The 17583-nt window shown below is 43.1% G+C and overlaps 1 protein-coding gene across 1 annotated transcript in view; it reads left to right on the top strand.

The window, feature by feature from the left end:
• Positions 1 to 17238, top strand: part of LOC148477414 (uncharacterized) — a 35188-nt gene extending 17950 nt beyond the window's left edge. Inside the window, exons 3-4 of the mRNA XM_088456778.1 lie at positions 8931 to 9516; positions 17149 to 17238. Coding sequence (XP_088312904.1) covers positions 8931 to 9516; positions 17149 to 17238 — 676 coding nt within the window. The remainder of the gene's footprint in view (positions 1 to 8930; positions 9517 to 17148) is intronic.
• Positions 17239 to 17583: the final 345 nt, after the last annotated feature.

Genomic DNA, 17583 nt, shown 5'->3' with positions numbered 1-17583 from the left:
CTTTTTACTTATTTAAATACGAATAATAACAATATAGTTTTAACCTTTGATGTCAGTAAGGAAAGTGTGAAGTTTTTAGACTTGACCATTTACATAGAAGACTGTCAAATCAAAACATTTTGTGAAACCTTGAGATTCATGTACATACTGATGTGCCCAGCTATAACGTGGCATCACAGCGCTATCTCTCACGCCACGTATGGCGCGCCACACACCACGCCATGAGTCGCGCCACAAAGAAAGTTTATTAGTGAAAAAAGTCATTACGTGTAATACAACATTTTGCCCACCAGATTTCACTTTTCCTAAACTACATAGCGCATGCGTCAGATTTCATTAAGTGTAATACAACTTTTTGCCCACCAGGTGTGACTTTTCCTAAACTACATAGCGCATGCGTGTGATTTCATTACGTGTAATACAACATTTTGCCCACCAGGTGTCACTTTCCAATGTACCGTACGGTATGTTCTGTATCACCGGCCGATGATTGTTTGACAGAAGCTTAGACATTAGACTTTACAAACTACAGAACTCTATTAATGGGTGAAGCGTGTGGCCTAGCGGTCTAATGCCTAGTCTCACTGCTTCTCCTCTCTTCTTGTTCCGTAGGTTAGAGACCTTGAAAATACAGTATGTTTTTTTTATTTATTTTTAAAATCTTCACTTAAAATATTCAGTATTCAATACAGTACATGTGGAGCGCATGTCTGCCCAGTGCTTCGGGAGTCAAACAGCGAAACTAGGATTTTTATTATTGTACATACAGTACTGTACCTTAGAACGCAAACTTGCGTCAATGCCGGCGCTGACATGAACGCGGACATTATAGTGATTTATTATGACCATCAAGTGGCAATGGGCCCTGTTAAAGAGACTGGTTTCTGTATATCAAACTTACTGCGCGTTTAAACCGCAAAATTGCGTCAATGTCTGCGCGTGCCCAGTTGTCGGATTTTAATCACAATGGAATGTGTGCCCCATGTCCAGTGGAGCCAAGCCATACATTAAGTAGCGCTATTTTATGGCGCATGCCCAGTTGTCTGTATTGCTAACAGTACTGTTGAATTTTCACACTAGTGCCATTCTGCACTGTCCGAGACTTACAGTACCGCACAGTATACACAATAGTAAATTCATTACTACAGTACATAAGGTGCTACAGTAGTGGACTAACAGCAGTTTGTAGGGCAGATGCAGAGCGCAAACTTGCGTCAATGAAAATGCTGTCTTAGACTTGGTAACATTAGTAATTTAATATGTTTAGTAACTGATAGTTGACTGTGTATAAGAGAGGGGTCTCTATAGTACAAACTGACTCAGCGTTTAAACCGCAAAATTGCGTCAATGTCAGCACAGTTTGCGTTGTGGTAACTTATAGCCAGTTCTGATGGGTTACGGTACAAATAGGATCTCTGGCTTGTGCCCAGTGGCGGGGTTGCAATGCATTGCCAGTGGTGCTGCGCCATAGCCATACCCTTGTAGCACTATGGCTATGTACTGTATGCCATGGTGTACAGTATGGAATATCATACTGTACAGTACCAGGTCATGATTCACACACAGTGAAAGTGTGTTATTATTACACTGACTGTGTAATAATAATATTAAAAATAAAAAGTGTAACCTTGACTGTCTAATAATAATGAAAAGCTTCATTATTAAGCTTCCTGGTTTCGAACCCGGGTTGTACAGACGTCTGCAATGTAGAAGTTCGATTTCTTACCTCTACGCTACAGACGCCTGAGTACTGTACGTCATCGTATGGTACTGTAGATGTCACATAAAGTACTGTAGAGGACTAGGAGAGACTTGTGAGCAAGGGCTTAGGTGATCCGTCTTGCTTACACTTCTCTCCTTATGTTCGAGACCGTTATAATTTAATGGATTTTTTTAATGTTCACTATAGTACTGTAGTTCAGTCTTGTTATCCAACCCTTACAAAAATCAATCTATTGTACTGTATATGTGCCCAGCTACAGTACTGTAGTTTGTTGCTCCATACGGTATGCCATACAGTATACCGCATTGTTGCGCGCTACACTGTGGTGTATTGAGTCTCATAGCACTGCGCATGCCCAGTTGTCTGTATTATACGGTACTTATAACTGTAGTTGTAAGTATAATATGGCAGACATTGTAGTGACTAGGAACCACAGTACAGTAGATGCAGTAGTCTAGGGGGCTAATGCCTAGCCCTACTGCATCTACCATTTTCTTGTCCTGCTGGTTCGAGACCTTTACAGTACATACAGTACTTTATACGGTAATTTTATTTTGTTTTAAATCTTCACTAATACAGTACATTATCCAGAAATTCTGGTATTTCTATGCCACAGTACTTTGACCAAAAAGTCTAACCTTGTTAATAAAAAATAAAAAGTGTAACCTTTCAAGCTTCGAACACGCAAAAGGGTTATACAGGCAGCGTAATGTATTGGTTTGATTATTTACCATTACACTACAGCCGCCTGCAATACCAAGTTTGCACCTGGCTTGAGTGTTTCCTACAATACTGTACATCATCGTATCTCAGGCGCATGCCCAGATCTACTGTATACCCATTTAGCGCTTTTTTTTTTTTTTTACTAAACTCAGTACATTTTATATATTAGGGGGTAAATGTACTAAGATGGTAGTGCTATTAAGTGATTTTACCCATAGCAACCAATCTGATTCCAGGTATTACTGTACAGTATCTTCTAGAAGGTGCTACTGTAGATATATGCTAAGTACAGTAGAATCTGATTGGATGCTATGGGCAACATACAGTACAGTAACTTCTTAAATAGAACTCCCATCTTAGTAAATGTACCCCTACAAGTTTCACTTTTTCCCCCCAATTTTTTTTCTTCCGCCCGCCCCCCAAAATGAAAGTGAATTTTTTGTGTGTTCTGACTTTTTTAAAAAAAAAACTTACGCAGTTTACAGTACCTTTAGGGGATGTTGAAGGCTTCCCGCAACATTGCACCCCAATTCACGAAATTTTTCCACCTGCTATTCATACAGTAGGCGAAACTTTTTTACATACTGTCTTACTGTACATTGGATTGACTTCCCGCCTACAGTAGGCAGAAAAGCTTTCAAATTGAATACAGCGATAATTTCACGCCTGGCAAAATGACGTAATCTCCCAAACTGTTTTTAGCCAATTCCGTGTTTTTGCTCCAATGGGTGAAAAAGTGCCAACCAATGTTCTCCCAACTGTCATCTCACAGGCTGTGTTTGAAAAATGACAGTTGGGAGCTGATTGACTGACACCTTATAACTTTTTTATCACTTCTCACTGTCTAACACTGCTTAGTACAGTAAATAGACCCCCTTGGAGTGAAAAGACGAGACCGGCTAAAAACAGTAAATAGACCACCCCAAAATGTAAAACGTCCCTCAGTGTATACAGTACTGTATGTCTACTGTACTCTATTCTACTGTAAGTGCCGGGCAGCTGTGAAATCACTGTGATGGGCAACAGGGATACTGTACAGTATATGACTGTGGGCGTCAACCCCCATCGGCCTGCGAGCCCCTGGTGAGTGAAATCCTGGCAAATAGGACGATACACCCCTGCATCTGTGTGTTATTGACTTTTTTTACAGTACCTTTTTAATGACAGATGCACGTGTTGGGTCTCAGGCGCACTTAAAGACTGATTTACATACAGTACAAACACCAATTGTATAAATTAATGACAATTTTTATTTAACCTACAGTAACACACTTTACAGAGGGGGGGGGCGGGGGAACTTGTTTAGCTTTCCACTCCTGTAGTCCTCTACTGTCACACGCTTCTTTCTTCTGCCGCTGGCCTGTCCTGGAGTTCCAAGCTGGACACGGACATGACTACTGTACAGTACCTACAGTAGGAGGAAAGAGATGACGTGAGAACAGTCCTTCCTCAATGCCGACCGATACGCCCTACAGGGGGACCGAGGACTACACAAAAAGAGTTGGCTTTTAATTTAAAATCATCACTGGCACTTTTGGCCTCAGATTCAGAGTTTCACCTATACCAGGTGCAGACTCTACCGTGCATCAGAGTGCAAGGTCCACTGTACGCCCTGAAGAAAGGAGGATAGGCATTGACAAACAGACAGTAAAAGACAGACACACAGGTTCTCACCGGAGATGCTCATGTTCTTCATCCTGCTTGATCCCACACACCCTGTACTGTAGGAGAGAGAATCCGCTGTGCAGGGCCCTTCCCTGCTCTAACAGTGTCACACTAATCCACTTCTCCACATTAATATATGCCCTAACTAACCAGACTAACAATTTTATTAATAACTACAGTAATTTGTATTGTACTGTAATTAAGCCTGGTGGTGAAATACTGTAAGCAGCCCATAATATAACGATAAAAAAAAAAAATACATGAAACAAGACAGTATTTGGGTGCCCCAGATGGAGGTGAACACCAGCTGTGTGAATACAATAACAGAGCACTAACATTACCAAAAATCTCACCTTATCCTGATGTCGAAGGGACCACCGCTCTAACCATACAGTAGATGTACAGTAGAAGCCTGTCTCTCAAGTCACGGTGCACCCACTACTGTATGTCTGCAACTATGGATGTGGATGTTGAAGCAGCCACTACCACTGTACTGTATATGAACTAAAGTAACCTGAAAACTTGAAACATCTGCATTACAAACGGCAACATCAAGCGCAGTAGCAGAAAGTGGCAGCTGCAGCACAATCTGTGACGATGCCAATGTGTGCCTTGGAACAGGGGTCAATGTACAGTAGGTGTAAGGAAAAGAGGAAAAGTATGAAGTACAGTACAGTACATAAGGTACAGTAAGGGAAAGTTATTGTAGACAAAGCTTATAAAATAAATTAGGAGAATACTGTATAATGTAGGGACAGAAAGCACAACCACAATACTGTACATACAGTACAGTATGGACACAGTGTACAGTACTTAGCAGTCCGGATCACAAACTGAAAAGAGGAAGTTAAACCCCTCCTTCACATTACAAATTATATACAGTACAGTATAAGCTACATAGTAGTTGCTTGACCGTTTCTTTCGATGACAACTCGTAAGACTCTATGGAGATGATCAATATAATTGTTACACTGGGCACGTGTCAATACTGTTCTCCAAAACTTCATTATCCCATCCAAAAGTTCCTGTTTAGTTGTTGGTTTCACATCAGACCTGATGAACCTCTTCAACTGGGCCCAGACCATTTCAATGGGATTCATGTCCGGTGACCTACAGGTAAGTAAAAAAAAAAAATATTCAGTCACAGTACTGTACTTTAGTAAAAAGTGTACTAGAATAATTACTGCTTGGTACTGTACATACTTTTTGGTACAATAAACAGTTAATACAGTACTATAGGACAATACTCACTCTGGTGGTGTGCGTTCCCAATTTATCCCTCTCTCTTCCATGAATTTTGCTGAAGCCGAATGTTTGGGATCATTATCCTGGAATAATCGATGTCCTGATGGGAAGCATTTTCTCACAAATGGCACCATACAGCAATATACTATTTTTTCTTGGAAGGAGGTCTTATCCATGATGCCTAAAGAGATGAGAAATTGTCAGTAACAAGCATACACTGTACAGGACTGTAAATAATTTTTAAAACAAGCATTACTGTACTGCACCTTCAAAAATATAGATCGGTCCTGCACCCCAACGAGATATACCTCCCCATACATGGACTTTAACGGATGCTTCGGACGTGGTTTAAGTGAGAGATGTGCACGGTGTCAGAAGGACAGTCTTGAGAACCTCTCGAGAGAAACCGAAGTTTCATCTGTGAAAATTACGTAATTAAAATTCTCTCCACTATCTATCCACCGTCGTGCTTGTTCAACTCTCTTTACTTTATTAACATCCCTTATCATGGGATTTATCCTGTGAAATAAAAACAAGTTTTAGTTTACTGTCATGTAAAATCAGTGCATTATTAATATACAGTATATATATATATTTTACAGTATGTACAGTACCTTGTAGGGCCAAAAGTCCATCCCAGTTCCTTACGCATCCGTTTGATGCTGGAACAGGAGATGTCCAGGTCACATTCTGCTTTTAGAATACGTTTGATTTGTAAAGCTGTACGCTCATCATCCTCACAAGTCAATTTGTGCACAATCTTTTTGACGCTCCTACGGTAGAACACATACAGAGCATATAGCAATTATTGGACAGTTAGTGTTGAAATTGGAATACAATACAGTACCAATCTAGCAACATACAGTATACTGTAATAAAAAAAGGTTTATGTAAAGTACCTACCATGTGCATTTAGAAGGAAATCTATATCTGGTCCGCGTTCTCTCAAATGCATGATAGCGCACAGTCTGTAAACTAACAAGAACACCACACTCTTTCAGCCAGGCATGGATCTGTCGTGTTGTTTTGTGTTCTTTTTTCATGCTTGCAATTATCTTGCTGATGGCTTTGCTGATTTTTGCCATGTTTGACGACAAAATCTGTGTAAAGAACAAGAGAAATACGTTACAGTACTGTTGCTGAGTATACAGACTGAGTACAGTATACAGTACATACAGTAATTTAATGTTCAGTATCTTAAACACAGGGGGTTATTACATTCTTACTGTACATCAGCCATAACATGTACAGTATAACCAGCTAGTAAATTTCATTTTGCAGGCTGTGTTTAATAAATGATAGTTTTGAGCTAATTTGTGATATATATTTCCCAATTTAATCTCACATCAAGCTTTCATACAGTATGCCCCTAAATACGCAAATATGCGTCTACCGTATGAAGGAGACAAACAGGACAATAAACACAGCAATATTGCGACTGAAACAAAAATGGCCTCCGAGCAAAACAAGATGGCGACGGTCACTCATGGGAGAGTATGAGGGGCAGCGGGAGGCTAGGGAACGATCGTTGTGTGTGTGATAGTTACTCCATACACAAAAAAGCCTCTACGGGGATGTGTGAAGGACGGGGCATACCGAGGTAGCGGCACGATAAACACAGCAATATTGCTACTGAAACTAAAATGGCCACCGAGCAAAACAAAACGGTACCATATATGCATTGAATAGTCGCTGCGCAAATCAGCGTCTAACACAGCAAACTGCAAAATGACCGTGAACCTAGCAAGCTCCCATACTTACAGTACCAGCGGGTTGATACTGTAGGAAACACCTGTAGAAGCTCAGGGTACAGCAATGAGCAGCAACAGCAGCGACTTAGAAGTCAGGCAGCGTTGCAGGTAATAATAGTAGTAGTAGTAGTAGTAGCTCAAGAGTTTGTACTGTTGATACAGTACGTGCCGATGAGACAATCCGAGCAGCAAGTCCGTACAGTTAAGTAGCAGATTCACAGTGTGGATAGCTAGTGTGGTCTGAGACGCTCTTTTATGCTACCAGAGACAAAAGAATTCCTTCCCGCAGAAAATCTGGCCACTGATTGGTGTATTTGAAAAATGCACTTCCTTGTGGTCCAATGGCATGGCAGAGTTTCGGCGGCAAGGTTTTCTTTGTCTCTGGTAGCATAAAAGAGCGTCTCAGACCGCACTAGCTATCCACACTGTGAATCTGCTACTTAACTGTACGGACTTGCTGCTAGGATTGTCTCATCGGCACGTATCAACAGTACGAACCCTTGAGATACTGTACTACTACCTGCAACGCTGCCTGACTTCTAAGTCGTTGTTGTTGCTGCTCATTACCGTGATCTACCTCTGCAACTCTGCCTGACTTCCGAGTCACCTTTGTTGCTGTACCGTGAGCTTCTACAGCTGTTTCCTACAGTATCAACTCGCTGGTACTGTAAGTACGGTAGCTTGCTATGTTTTTGCAGTTTGCTGTGTTAGACGCTGATTTGCGTAGCGAGGTGTTGTGTTTATCGTCCCGCTGCCTTGGTATGCCCCGTCCTTCACCCATCCCCGTAGAGGCTTACTTGTGAATCCAGTAACTATCACACACACATACCGATCGTTCCTAGCCTCCCATTGCCCCTCATAGTTTCCCGTGACTGACCGCCGCCATCTTGTTTTGCTCGGCGGCCATTTTTGTTTCAGTCGCAATATTGCTGTGTTTATCGTCCCGCTGCCTCGGTATGCCCCGTCCTTCACCCATCCCCGTAGAGGCTTACTTGTGAATCCAGTAACTATCACACACACATACCGATCGTTCCTAGCCTCCCGTTGCCCCTCATAGTTTCCCGTGACTGATCGCCGCCATCTTGTTTTGCTCGGCGGCCATTTTTGTTTCAGTCGCAATATTGCTGTGTTTATCGTCCCGCTGCCTCGGTATGCCCCGTCCTTCACCCATCCCCGTAGAGGCTTACTTGTGAATCCAGTAACTATCACACACACATACTGATCGTTCCTAGCCTCCCGTTGCCCCTCATAGTTTCTCGTGACTGACCGCCGCCATCTTGTTTTGCTCGGCGGCCATTTTTGTTTCAGTCGCAATATTGCTGTGTTTAATGTGTGTTTGCATTATTGCACCAGTTTGCACATTTAACTTTGAGACTAATGGTTTTAATGGTCATGTACACACTAAGTTTTGATTTATGTAATAAAAATAGCGAATTTGGCGCTGTACTTTACAGTACTGTACTGTATATCAGTTGAGATATTCACACATTTTATTACTGTTGAGCTGACACCTACTGTATCTTACCGTACAGTATATAATTAGGGAGTGTTTTTTATATACCTGTATTTATCATATTTATTATCTTGTGCCTCTATACAATCTCACAATAGTGGTTAGTGCTTTAACAGTTTTAGCGCTGTGTAATCTCCTATATTTACCTGTATATACTGTATAACACACGCACAGTCTTAGGAGACAGAAAGAGTACTGTAATTGTTTACAGTGTTGTAATGTGAAACATTTACTGTATACAGTACATGTACAGTATTTCCACTATTCTACTTAACATTGTATTTAGTGTCTTTATACTTGTGTATTTCAGAGTGCACCGAACTGTCAACGTGGTGAAGAGCAAAGGTTTTTACAACGGAAATGAATCTTGCCCACTTCCACTGACCAAAAGGCTGAGTGCACTAGTCCCACAACGGTCTACAAGCAAACCTTCCAAGAAGAAAACAGGTAAGGAAAATGTACAGGTACCTCTTCTAGTCAAGGCAAGGAAGAATGCAAAGGCGAAGAACAACACTTTGCAAGTGGACATCGGAGAAAATGGACCAGGGAACGTGGAGCAACCCATGAACGTCCCGAACCAGGAGGAAACACCAGTCATTTATGGGCCAGAAGAATTGGACACCTTTGAGCCTCTTGTTGAAGATGTATCCTGCTCACCAACTCGGCGAAAACTGTCATTCCAAGAAGATAACGCATGCACATGTAGCTGTGCCAGGATGGTGAGAGACCTCGTCGGAAAAGTTGGTCAACTGGAAGCGAAAATTGACAATTTGAAAGAAGAGCTGAAGGAAGGGTTGAAGGACACCATTGCAGAAGCAATGAAAGAAGCAATCCGGCAAAGTAAAGAAGAATGGCAAGAGGCCGCTGCCCAGAGTACCAGGAAGAGACATGACCAGGCAATCCAGTATGAAATGGTCACACCGGATGAATTTGAGCCTGAGGAGAACGACGACGATTTCAACTTGGAGACTGACCCATCCTTCCACTTGCTACATATGGACAATACAGTGGCATTAGAGCACTTGGACATGACACCAGTGCCATCATGCAGCCTGCCTCAGTGGGAGAGTACACCAGTGGCATCACATCGCCTGCCTGAACGGTCAGTTGAAGAATCAAGGATCAACAATGCAAGCATGCCTGTACTTTCACCAGGAACGCCTGTCATGTCGAGCACGCCAGCACCACTGACTGTATTTGGAACACCCTTACCGGATATACCACTGGCTGTGATCAACGTTGAGAAGGACAATGAAATTTACAGAGCTGTGAATTGTGAGATGCATCGATATGCGCAAGCAATATTTCAGGAACACGTGCCCTACGACCTGTATTGCAATTGGACGAAGCGGGTGAACTTTGATGGAAGTCGGAAGAAAGTGCCAATCCCCAACAATTTAAGAGAAGATATCCTCTCAAGATGCCGGACAAGATTCAGGATTGGAAAAGAAGAACTTACTCGGATAAAGGACACGCTGAATGGGGTGCTGCGCATGCCAAGGAAACATGCATGGAGGACAGTCACGCATACAAGTACAGATCTGCAATCAACAAACACGGCTTGAAGGGACTTGTCAGAAGACAGGAAGACCCGGCGCCGCCGCTGTCCTGGACGTGGCAGCGGCAGAAGAAAGAAGCTGAGGACAGGAGAGGACTAGAGGGGTGGAAAGCAAAAGAGCTAAAGAAGTTTCCCCCCTCAAAGCCTCTTCCACCATAACAGATAGGCCCTATGTGAGGCCAACGGAACATTAAACCAACCTACAGTAGACCAACAGGTCTGAAGAGAGGAAGACCCATGTGAAGAGAAAAGCGGAGGACAGGAGAGGACTACAGGGGTGGAAAGCAAAAGAGCTAAAGCAGTTCCCCCCCTCAAAGCCTCTTCCACCATAACAGGTACCGGTAGGCCCTCTGTGAGGCCAACTGTACTGTACATTAATTTATATTGTAGTTTGTTAGGCTGGTGAGATACAGTAGTATTAGTGTGACACTATTAGAGCAGGAAAGGGCCTTGCATGGCATATTCTCCTACAGGGACCTCTGTGTGGGATTGAGCGGGACAAAGAACAAGAGTATCTCCGGTGAGTACTGTATGTACCGTACCTGTGTGTCTGTCTTTTACTGTCTGTTTGTCTCTGCCTATCCTCCTTTCTTCAGGGCGTACAGTGGACCTTGCACTCTGATGCAAGGTAGAGTCTGCACTTGGTATAGGTGAAACTCTGCATCTGAGGCCAAAAGTGCCAGTGCTGATTTTAACTTAAAAGCCAACTCTTTTTGTGTATTCATCGGTCCAGTAGGGCATATCGGTCGGCATTGAGTAAGGACTGTTCTCACGTCATCTCTTTCCTCCTAGGTACTGTACAGTAGTCATGTCCGTGTCCAGCTTCGAACTCCAGGACATGCCAGCGGCAGAAGAAAGAAGCGGGGTACTGTAGAGGACTACAGGGGTGGAAAGCTAAAGAAGTCCCCCCCCTCTGTAAAGCATGTTACTGTAGGTTAAATAAAAATTGTCATTAATTTATACAATTGGTGTTTGTACTGTATGTAATTCAGTCTTTAAGTGCGCCTGAGACCCAACACGTGCATCTATCATTAAAAAGGTACAAAAAGTCAATAACACACAGATGCAGGGGTGTATCATACTACTGGACAGGATTTCACTCACCAGAGCCGCGCCGGCCAATGGGGGTTGCCGCACACAGTCATATACTGTACAGTATCCCTGTTGCCTTTATTAAATCACCCCTTAAGAGTGGAGTGCAATTAATAAAAGTACGGAATGGGTGACTTACTGTACTGTATTTTCTTACCTTTTAGTTGTTACAGTATCAATAAATGTAAATACAGTATACTGTACTTTATCCACAGAACCAAGTAAAGACAGAAAACGTTTTACCAAATAAAACAAATTTTAATAAAAATCATAAACAAAAATAAAGTTAACAAAAAATAAAAAAAAAGATCCACTAGGTGGTGGGCCATCTGCCTGTACAGGCCTAAAAAAACATAATTTGTTCTGTGGAGAGAAAAAAAAGGGTACAGTATTACAACACTAATACACCATATTGTACAATCTTGACACTAACGTAAATACTGTACTCTACCTCGAGTCAGGCGTGGTCCCTGCCTCCCTTGGGGTCCCTGCCTCCCTGAGGGTCCATGACTGAAGACTGTTTTGGAAAAAAATATATTCACATTAACAGTGCTGTATTTACCTTTATATGGTATGGTGCTACTGTAAATGGTTTGGCTACTGTAGCTCCTAACAAAGTACTGTACAGTACATAAACAAACAGAACAATACAATGGCTACAGTACGGTACAATGCAAGAAAAGTACTATACAGTTTAAACATTGCTACACCAAAGGTGATTATACTGACTGAAGCTGGCAGACAGAGGGATACTTTTGGTGCGGTGTAGTTACAGTACAGTAACCTCCCACAATTTAATGACTATTACTGTACAGTATCTGCAAAGCATGTTTGCAAATGATTGATGACCCTGCACTGAACAACTGCTTGTTCGGAGTAGGCTCATCACTTACTATACTGACAAACAACTGCATGATTACAATGTCCTAATCATGCAGTGGTTGTCATACCGGTATCTTTAAGTGGATGGCCACCTTTAGAGTGATGTCCTTTATAAAAAAAATTAAAACACAAAGTGTGTAAGGAAAAGAGGTTGGAGATGCATCTTTGTAGTACAGAAGAGAGAGAAAGAGACGCTGTGAAAACAAAAAGGAGAGAGACAGTACAGAAGAAGACAATGTACAGTTGTGTAGGGTACAGTACTTACACGGCCTGTGAGCCCTGCTTGGCCCAGGTTCTGGCAACTGGCCAGTGGGGGGCTGGGTCTGTGGCAGGGGTCTTCCACGTTCCCACACTGTGGGGCAAAAAAAAAATATTCCTGTTACACAAGTACAGAAACAATTAGTGTATAAGGAGAAGAGGTTGGAGATGGGTCTTTGGAGTACAGGAGGAGGAGAGAGGCACTGTAAAAAGGAGAGCAAAATGTACAGTAGAGCACGGTACTTACTCAGGGCGGCAAGCCGTGTTCTAAATGGTCCAAAGGAGACACGAGTGGGTGCTGGTGGGGGTGCCGCCGTTGGTGGTGGTATGACTGTGGACAAAGAACAGTTTCCATCAAAACCATTTGGAAACAAACTGTGTAATGGTGCGTACACACTACACGATATGCTCCCTGAGTCGTCCACTTTATCGCCTAGTGTGTACGCACCATAAATCTTGAACAGAGCCTCTATAACAACCGAAAACAAACACAGACAGAGGAAGAAAAAGAGAGAGGGAGGGGGAGAGGAAGAGAGAAAGACAGAGAGAGAGAGAGACTGACAAGGGTAAAAAAGGAGAGCGATACAGTGCTGTATAAAACAATGTGTTGTACTTTACTTACGCGGCACGAAGATGTCAGTCGGTGGGGGTGGTAGTGTTGCCACCATTATTGGCGGTGGAATGACTGTGGACAAAGAACAGTTTCCATCAAAACCATTTGGAAACAAATAAACTGTGTAATGGTGCGTACACACTACACGATATGCTCCCTGAGTCGTCCACTTTATCGCCTAGTGTGTACGCACCATAAATCTTGAACAGAACCTCTATAACAACCAAAAACAAACACAGACAGAGGGAGAAAAAGAGAGATGGAGGGGGAGAGGAAGAGAGAAAGACAGAGAGAGAGAGAGACTGACAAGGGTAAAAAAGGAGAGCGATACAGTGCTGTATAAAACAATGTGTTGTACTTTACTTACGCGGCACGGAGATGCCAGTCGGTGGGGGTGGTGGTGTTGCCACCATTGTTGGCGGTGGAATGACTGTGGACAAAGAACAGTTTCCATCAAAACCATTTGGAAACACATAAACTTTGTAATGGTGCGTACACACTACACGATATGCTCCCTGAGTCATCCACTTTATCTCCTAGTGTGTACGCACCATAAATCTTGAACAGAGCATCTATAACAACAAAAAACAAACACAGACAGAGGGAGAAAAAGAGAGAGGGAGGGGGAGAGAAAGAAAGAGGGAGAGAGACAGAGAGAGAGAATGAAAAGAGAGAGAGAGAACAATGCACTGTACTTATGCAAACTGTCGCTGGGGCTGGGTGGGGGTACGGTCTCTGGTGATGCTGTTGAAAAAAATGACAGTACAGTATGTTACAGAAAAGAGAGAAGACGTTGGAGATGTTTTAAGAGAGAAAGAGAGAGAAACACAGGGAGAGAGAGAAAGAGAGAGAGATAGGGGGAGAGGGCGAGAGAGAAAGAGAGAGAGAGGGGGGAGAGGGAAGGAGAGAAAGAAAGAGGGAGAGAGAGAGAGGGGGGGAGAGGGAAGGTGAGAAAGAAAGAGGGAGAGAGAGAGAGAGAGAAACAAAGAAAGGTTTACTGGATTCGCTGCTGTCCAGCTCCAAAATCACTATATGGAGGTGTTCTGCATAAAAAAAATAATAATACACTATTGTACAGTACTCAGTGGGAAAGTAGAGGGTAAACATACTCAACTGTAACATTACTACAGTATACAGTATACTGTACTGTATTACAGTACAGTATTAATACAAAATGTCCTACAGTATAAAACTGTATACAGTACTTACTTGGCTGGGGAGGTGAGTCTGGGTCTTCCTTTTGCCCTGGGGAGGGCTGAGGCACTTCAATGTCTTCAACTAAAATACACAAGGACATGTACCGGTGGAATTTTCGTTTGTATCACAGTGATACCAAATGAAAATTCCCCCTGGTATTTCCCTTCATTTGTACTGTACTGTAAATGGGGCACAGAGTGAGAAGTGATAAGATACCAGCCAATCAGCTCCCAAATATCATTTTTCAAACACAGCCTGTGAGATGACAGTTGGGAGCTGATTGGAGACCCCTGAATCTGTCCTTGACGTACAGTAATAATGTCAGACTTAAAGGGGGCAGGCCCAGCACAGAAAAATAGTGTGTACAGTACTGTAGGTTAACATAGATTTGGTCGACAGACATTAGAATGGTGGATCAATCAACTTGCCTTTTGTTACTAATTTATTAATCAAACAAGCCATGTCGACTTATAGTGTGTAACCCTTTAGTCCATGTACAGTACTGTAGATTTAATCAGCCTGTCAATCAAATGTCTGCCAGTCATGTCAGTATGTGTTAACAACTGTCAGTCATCGTCAGATACTGTACTATCCAAAACCCTACAGTGCAGTGTACAGTAATGTAGAGTATGTCAGAGTCGTGCATTGTACTGTATTCGTTATTGTACAGTATACTGTAATTCATGTGATTATACAGCAATACTGTACTTACTTCGCCTTATACGCCTCCGGATACGGTGTAGGCGAGGCCTATCCCTCCGCAGCAGGTCACTCCACCTGCGCTGCAGTGAGCGAACATTTCGGCGTAGGCCGTATAGCATGTGGATCTCGCGGCTTGCACTTCTGTAGGCGAGCTCTTTGTCTTGGTTAGTGGCGAACGCTTGGTCCCGCCACTTAACCAACACAAAGAGCTCGCCGGACGAGTAGCGTCTTGCCCTCATAGAAGCCATTTTGAGTAGCCAGTGACGCACGTCGTACGATGCACGACGCACGGCGTCCTCCTACTGGGCATGCGCCCACCAGAGATGGAAATGCAACAGAATACAATACTGTACCGACTGCAGTAATACAGTCACATAGCGCTCTCTCACAGACGGAAACCACTCTCAGACACAGTCCAAGGGACGTAGCCATAGTGCACGAGGCTGAGACCGCATATGCGTTGTCGCATGTTTGCGTTTTGCGGTTTCTGGGCGCACAGTTTGTGATGCAGAGGCCTGTCTCACATTCTAGACAGTAGTTTCACTAACAGTTCCTGCAGTTATGAAATCACTGTTCTGTGGTGCTAAATTGTATGGCACCGTCAGTTTTGAATATTCAGTACAGGCACATTCATAGCGGCACACCAGTTGTCCTAGAAGACGGGGGATGGTGTCTTTGGCAATGGTGACAATTCGTAGCATTTTTCAGCACACTAGGGCAGAGCTGACTGCTTACAGTAAATGGATTAACAAAGCTTCCTTTATTATGGTAATGTGAGGCTCTTGGCTTGCTTTGGGGGAAGGGACCTGATGCACTGTGTATGACTCTCGGCCCACTGGGCATGCGCCAGAAATCCCATCGCAACCCTCTTACTGGGCATGTGCCCGCCAGAGATGGAAATGCAACAGAATACAATACTGTACCAACTGCAGTAATACAGCCAACTGCGCATGCTCAGTGATAGCATAGCGCTACATGGCGTATGGCTTGGCGCCACAGATCCCATTGTACCCCCCTCCATTTCTAATCCATCGCAGATGGCTGACAGCCACCATAGCGCCAACCGTGTAATACAGAGAGCTCTCTCTCCTACAGATCCCACTACTACCGTACTTAGTGTGCAAGGTTGGAGCAGCATCACCAATGTCATCAGTTTGGGATGCAACGCTATTTTGCGCATCAAACACACAGTCAGCTTTGAACACAGAGCGCTCTCTCACAGACGGAAACCACTCTCAGACACAGTCCAAGGGACGTTGCCATAGTGCACGAGGCTGAGACTGCATATGCGTTGTCGCATGTTTGCGGTTTCTGGGCGCACCATAGCGACAGTATGAAATCACTATTCAGTGAAATACAGTACAGTACAGAGCCCTCTCTGGGCACTATAGTGTCCAGAGCAGACAGTGACAAAAAAAAAATATACAGTACGGTACAGTATATTCTTTTCCAGGGATCGAAACCCGGACCATGATTCTACCAAAGTGATCACCTAACCACTAGCCCACATGACAGCTACAGTGAACCACAGAGAGTGGCCTCATCCTTGTGCACTCCTCCCGCTGCTGTTTTTTAATAAAAAAAAAAAAAAAAAAATTGTCATACTGTAATGCATCCCATATCAGTGAAAGCTGTACGTGCATCTAATTATTCTACAGTATCGGTTATACCGTGACAACAACTCCGGCAACTTCTATACTATTCAGTTACTGCACCGTACCGTATGTACAATACAGTATGTGCAGTGATTTGCATCCTGTTATAAGATGTTACGTACACAGTACTATATACTGTATACAGTATGTATATTATGCGACATTAAAAATACAGTATGGGTTGTGCGTTCATGCAAATGCTGTGAATATGATAGACATTCAGTACAGTGGAGCACTCGCCACCCAGCGGTTAAGCACTATATTACATGCAATTACAAAAGTGGAGCACTCGCCACCCAGCGGTTAAGCACTGTATTACATGCCGTAGCATATCCTTCGTTGAAGAATACCACGGTATTCCACAAGTCCATGGCGCGACTCAGAGGCCTGCACGCCACGCCACAAGTCCGTGGCGCGACTCACGCCACGCCATGTGCAACAAAATAGCTGGGCAGATCTGTATATCAACCGAAAAAGCTGCCATCACAACAACTGGTGGGAAACAATCCCAAAGGACCAATTTAAAAGATTGAAAAGAAATTGCTCAGACCAGACTACCTTTGTCTCCCAGGCAAAAGAAATTGAGGAGAATTTTGTGGCCTGTGGATATTTAACGGGAAGAAGTCCACACATCTTTAGAGACAGTCATGGAACTCAATAGAGATAAACTTCTCAAGAACATAAGATGGGAAGAAAAGAAGAAAGATGACAGATTTAAATGGTCTTATGTTACAAATTATTCGGCACATCATCTACAGGTCCAAAAAATTATTAAAAACATTGGAAGATACTAAAAAAAAATCCAATTATAGGGAAGGACCTACCTGATATACCGGTGGGTATTTTCCGTAAGGCTCCTAACTTAAAAAGTAAGCTAGTTAGAAGTTTATGTCCACCCTCACCTAATGCTTCTTTAGTGATTTCTTAAGGTTTTTAAAGATGCGGGGATTGTATAGGGTGTAAAAGCGTTCCTAATACCTTTAGTAACAAAAAAGTGGAAATCTGC

This window comes from Taudactylus pleione, unplaced genomic scaffold, assembly GCF_031769625.1.
Source record: "Taudactylus pleione unplaced genomic scaffold, aTauple2 ptg000717l, whole genome shotgun sequence".
Classification (NCBI taxonomy): Eukaryota; Metazoa; Chordata; class Amphibia; order Anura; family Myobatrachidae; genus Taudactylus; species Taudactylus pleione.
This window is presented reverse-complemented; position numbering and strand designations above follow the sequence as displayed.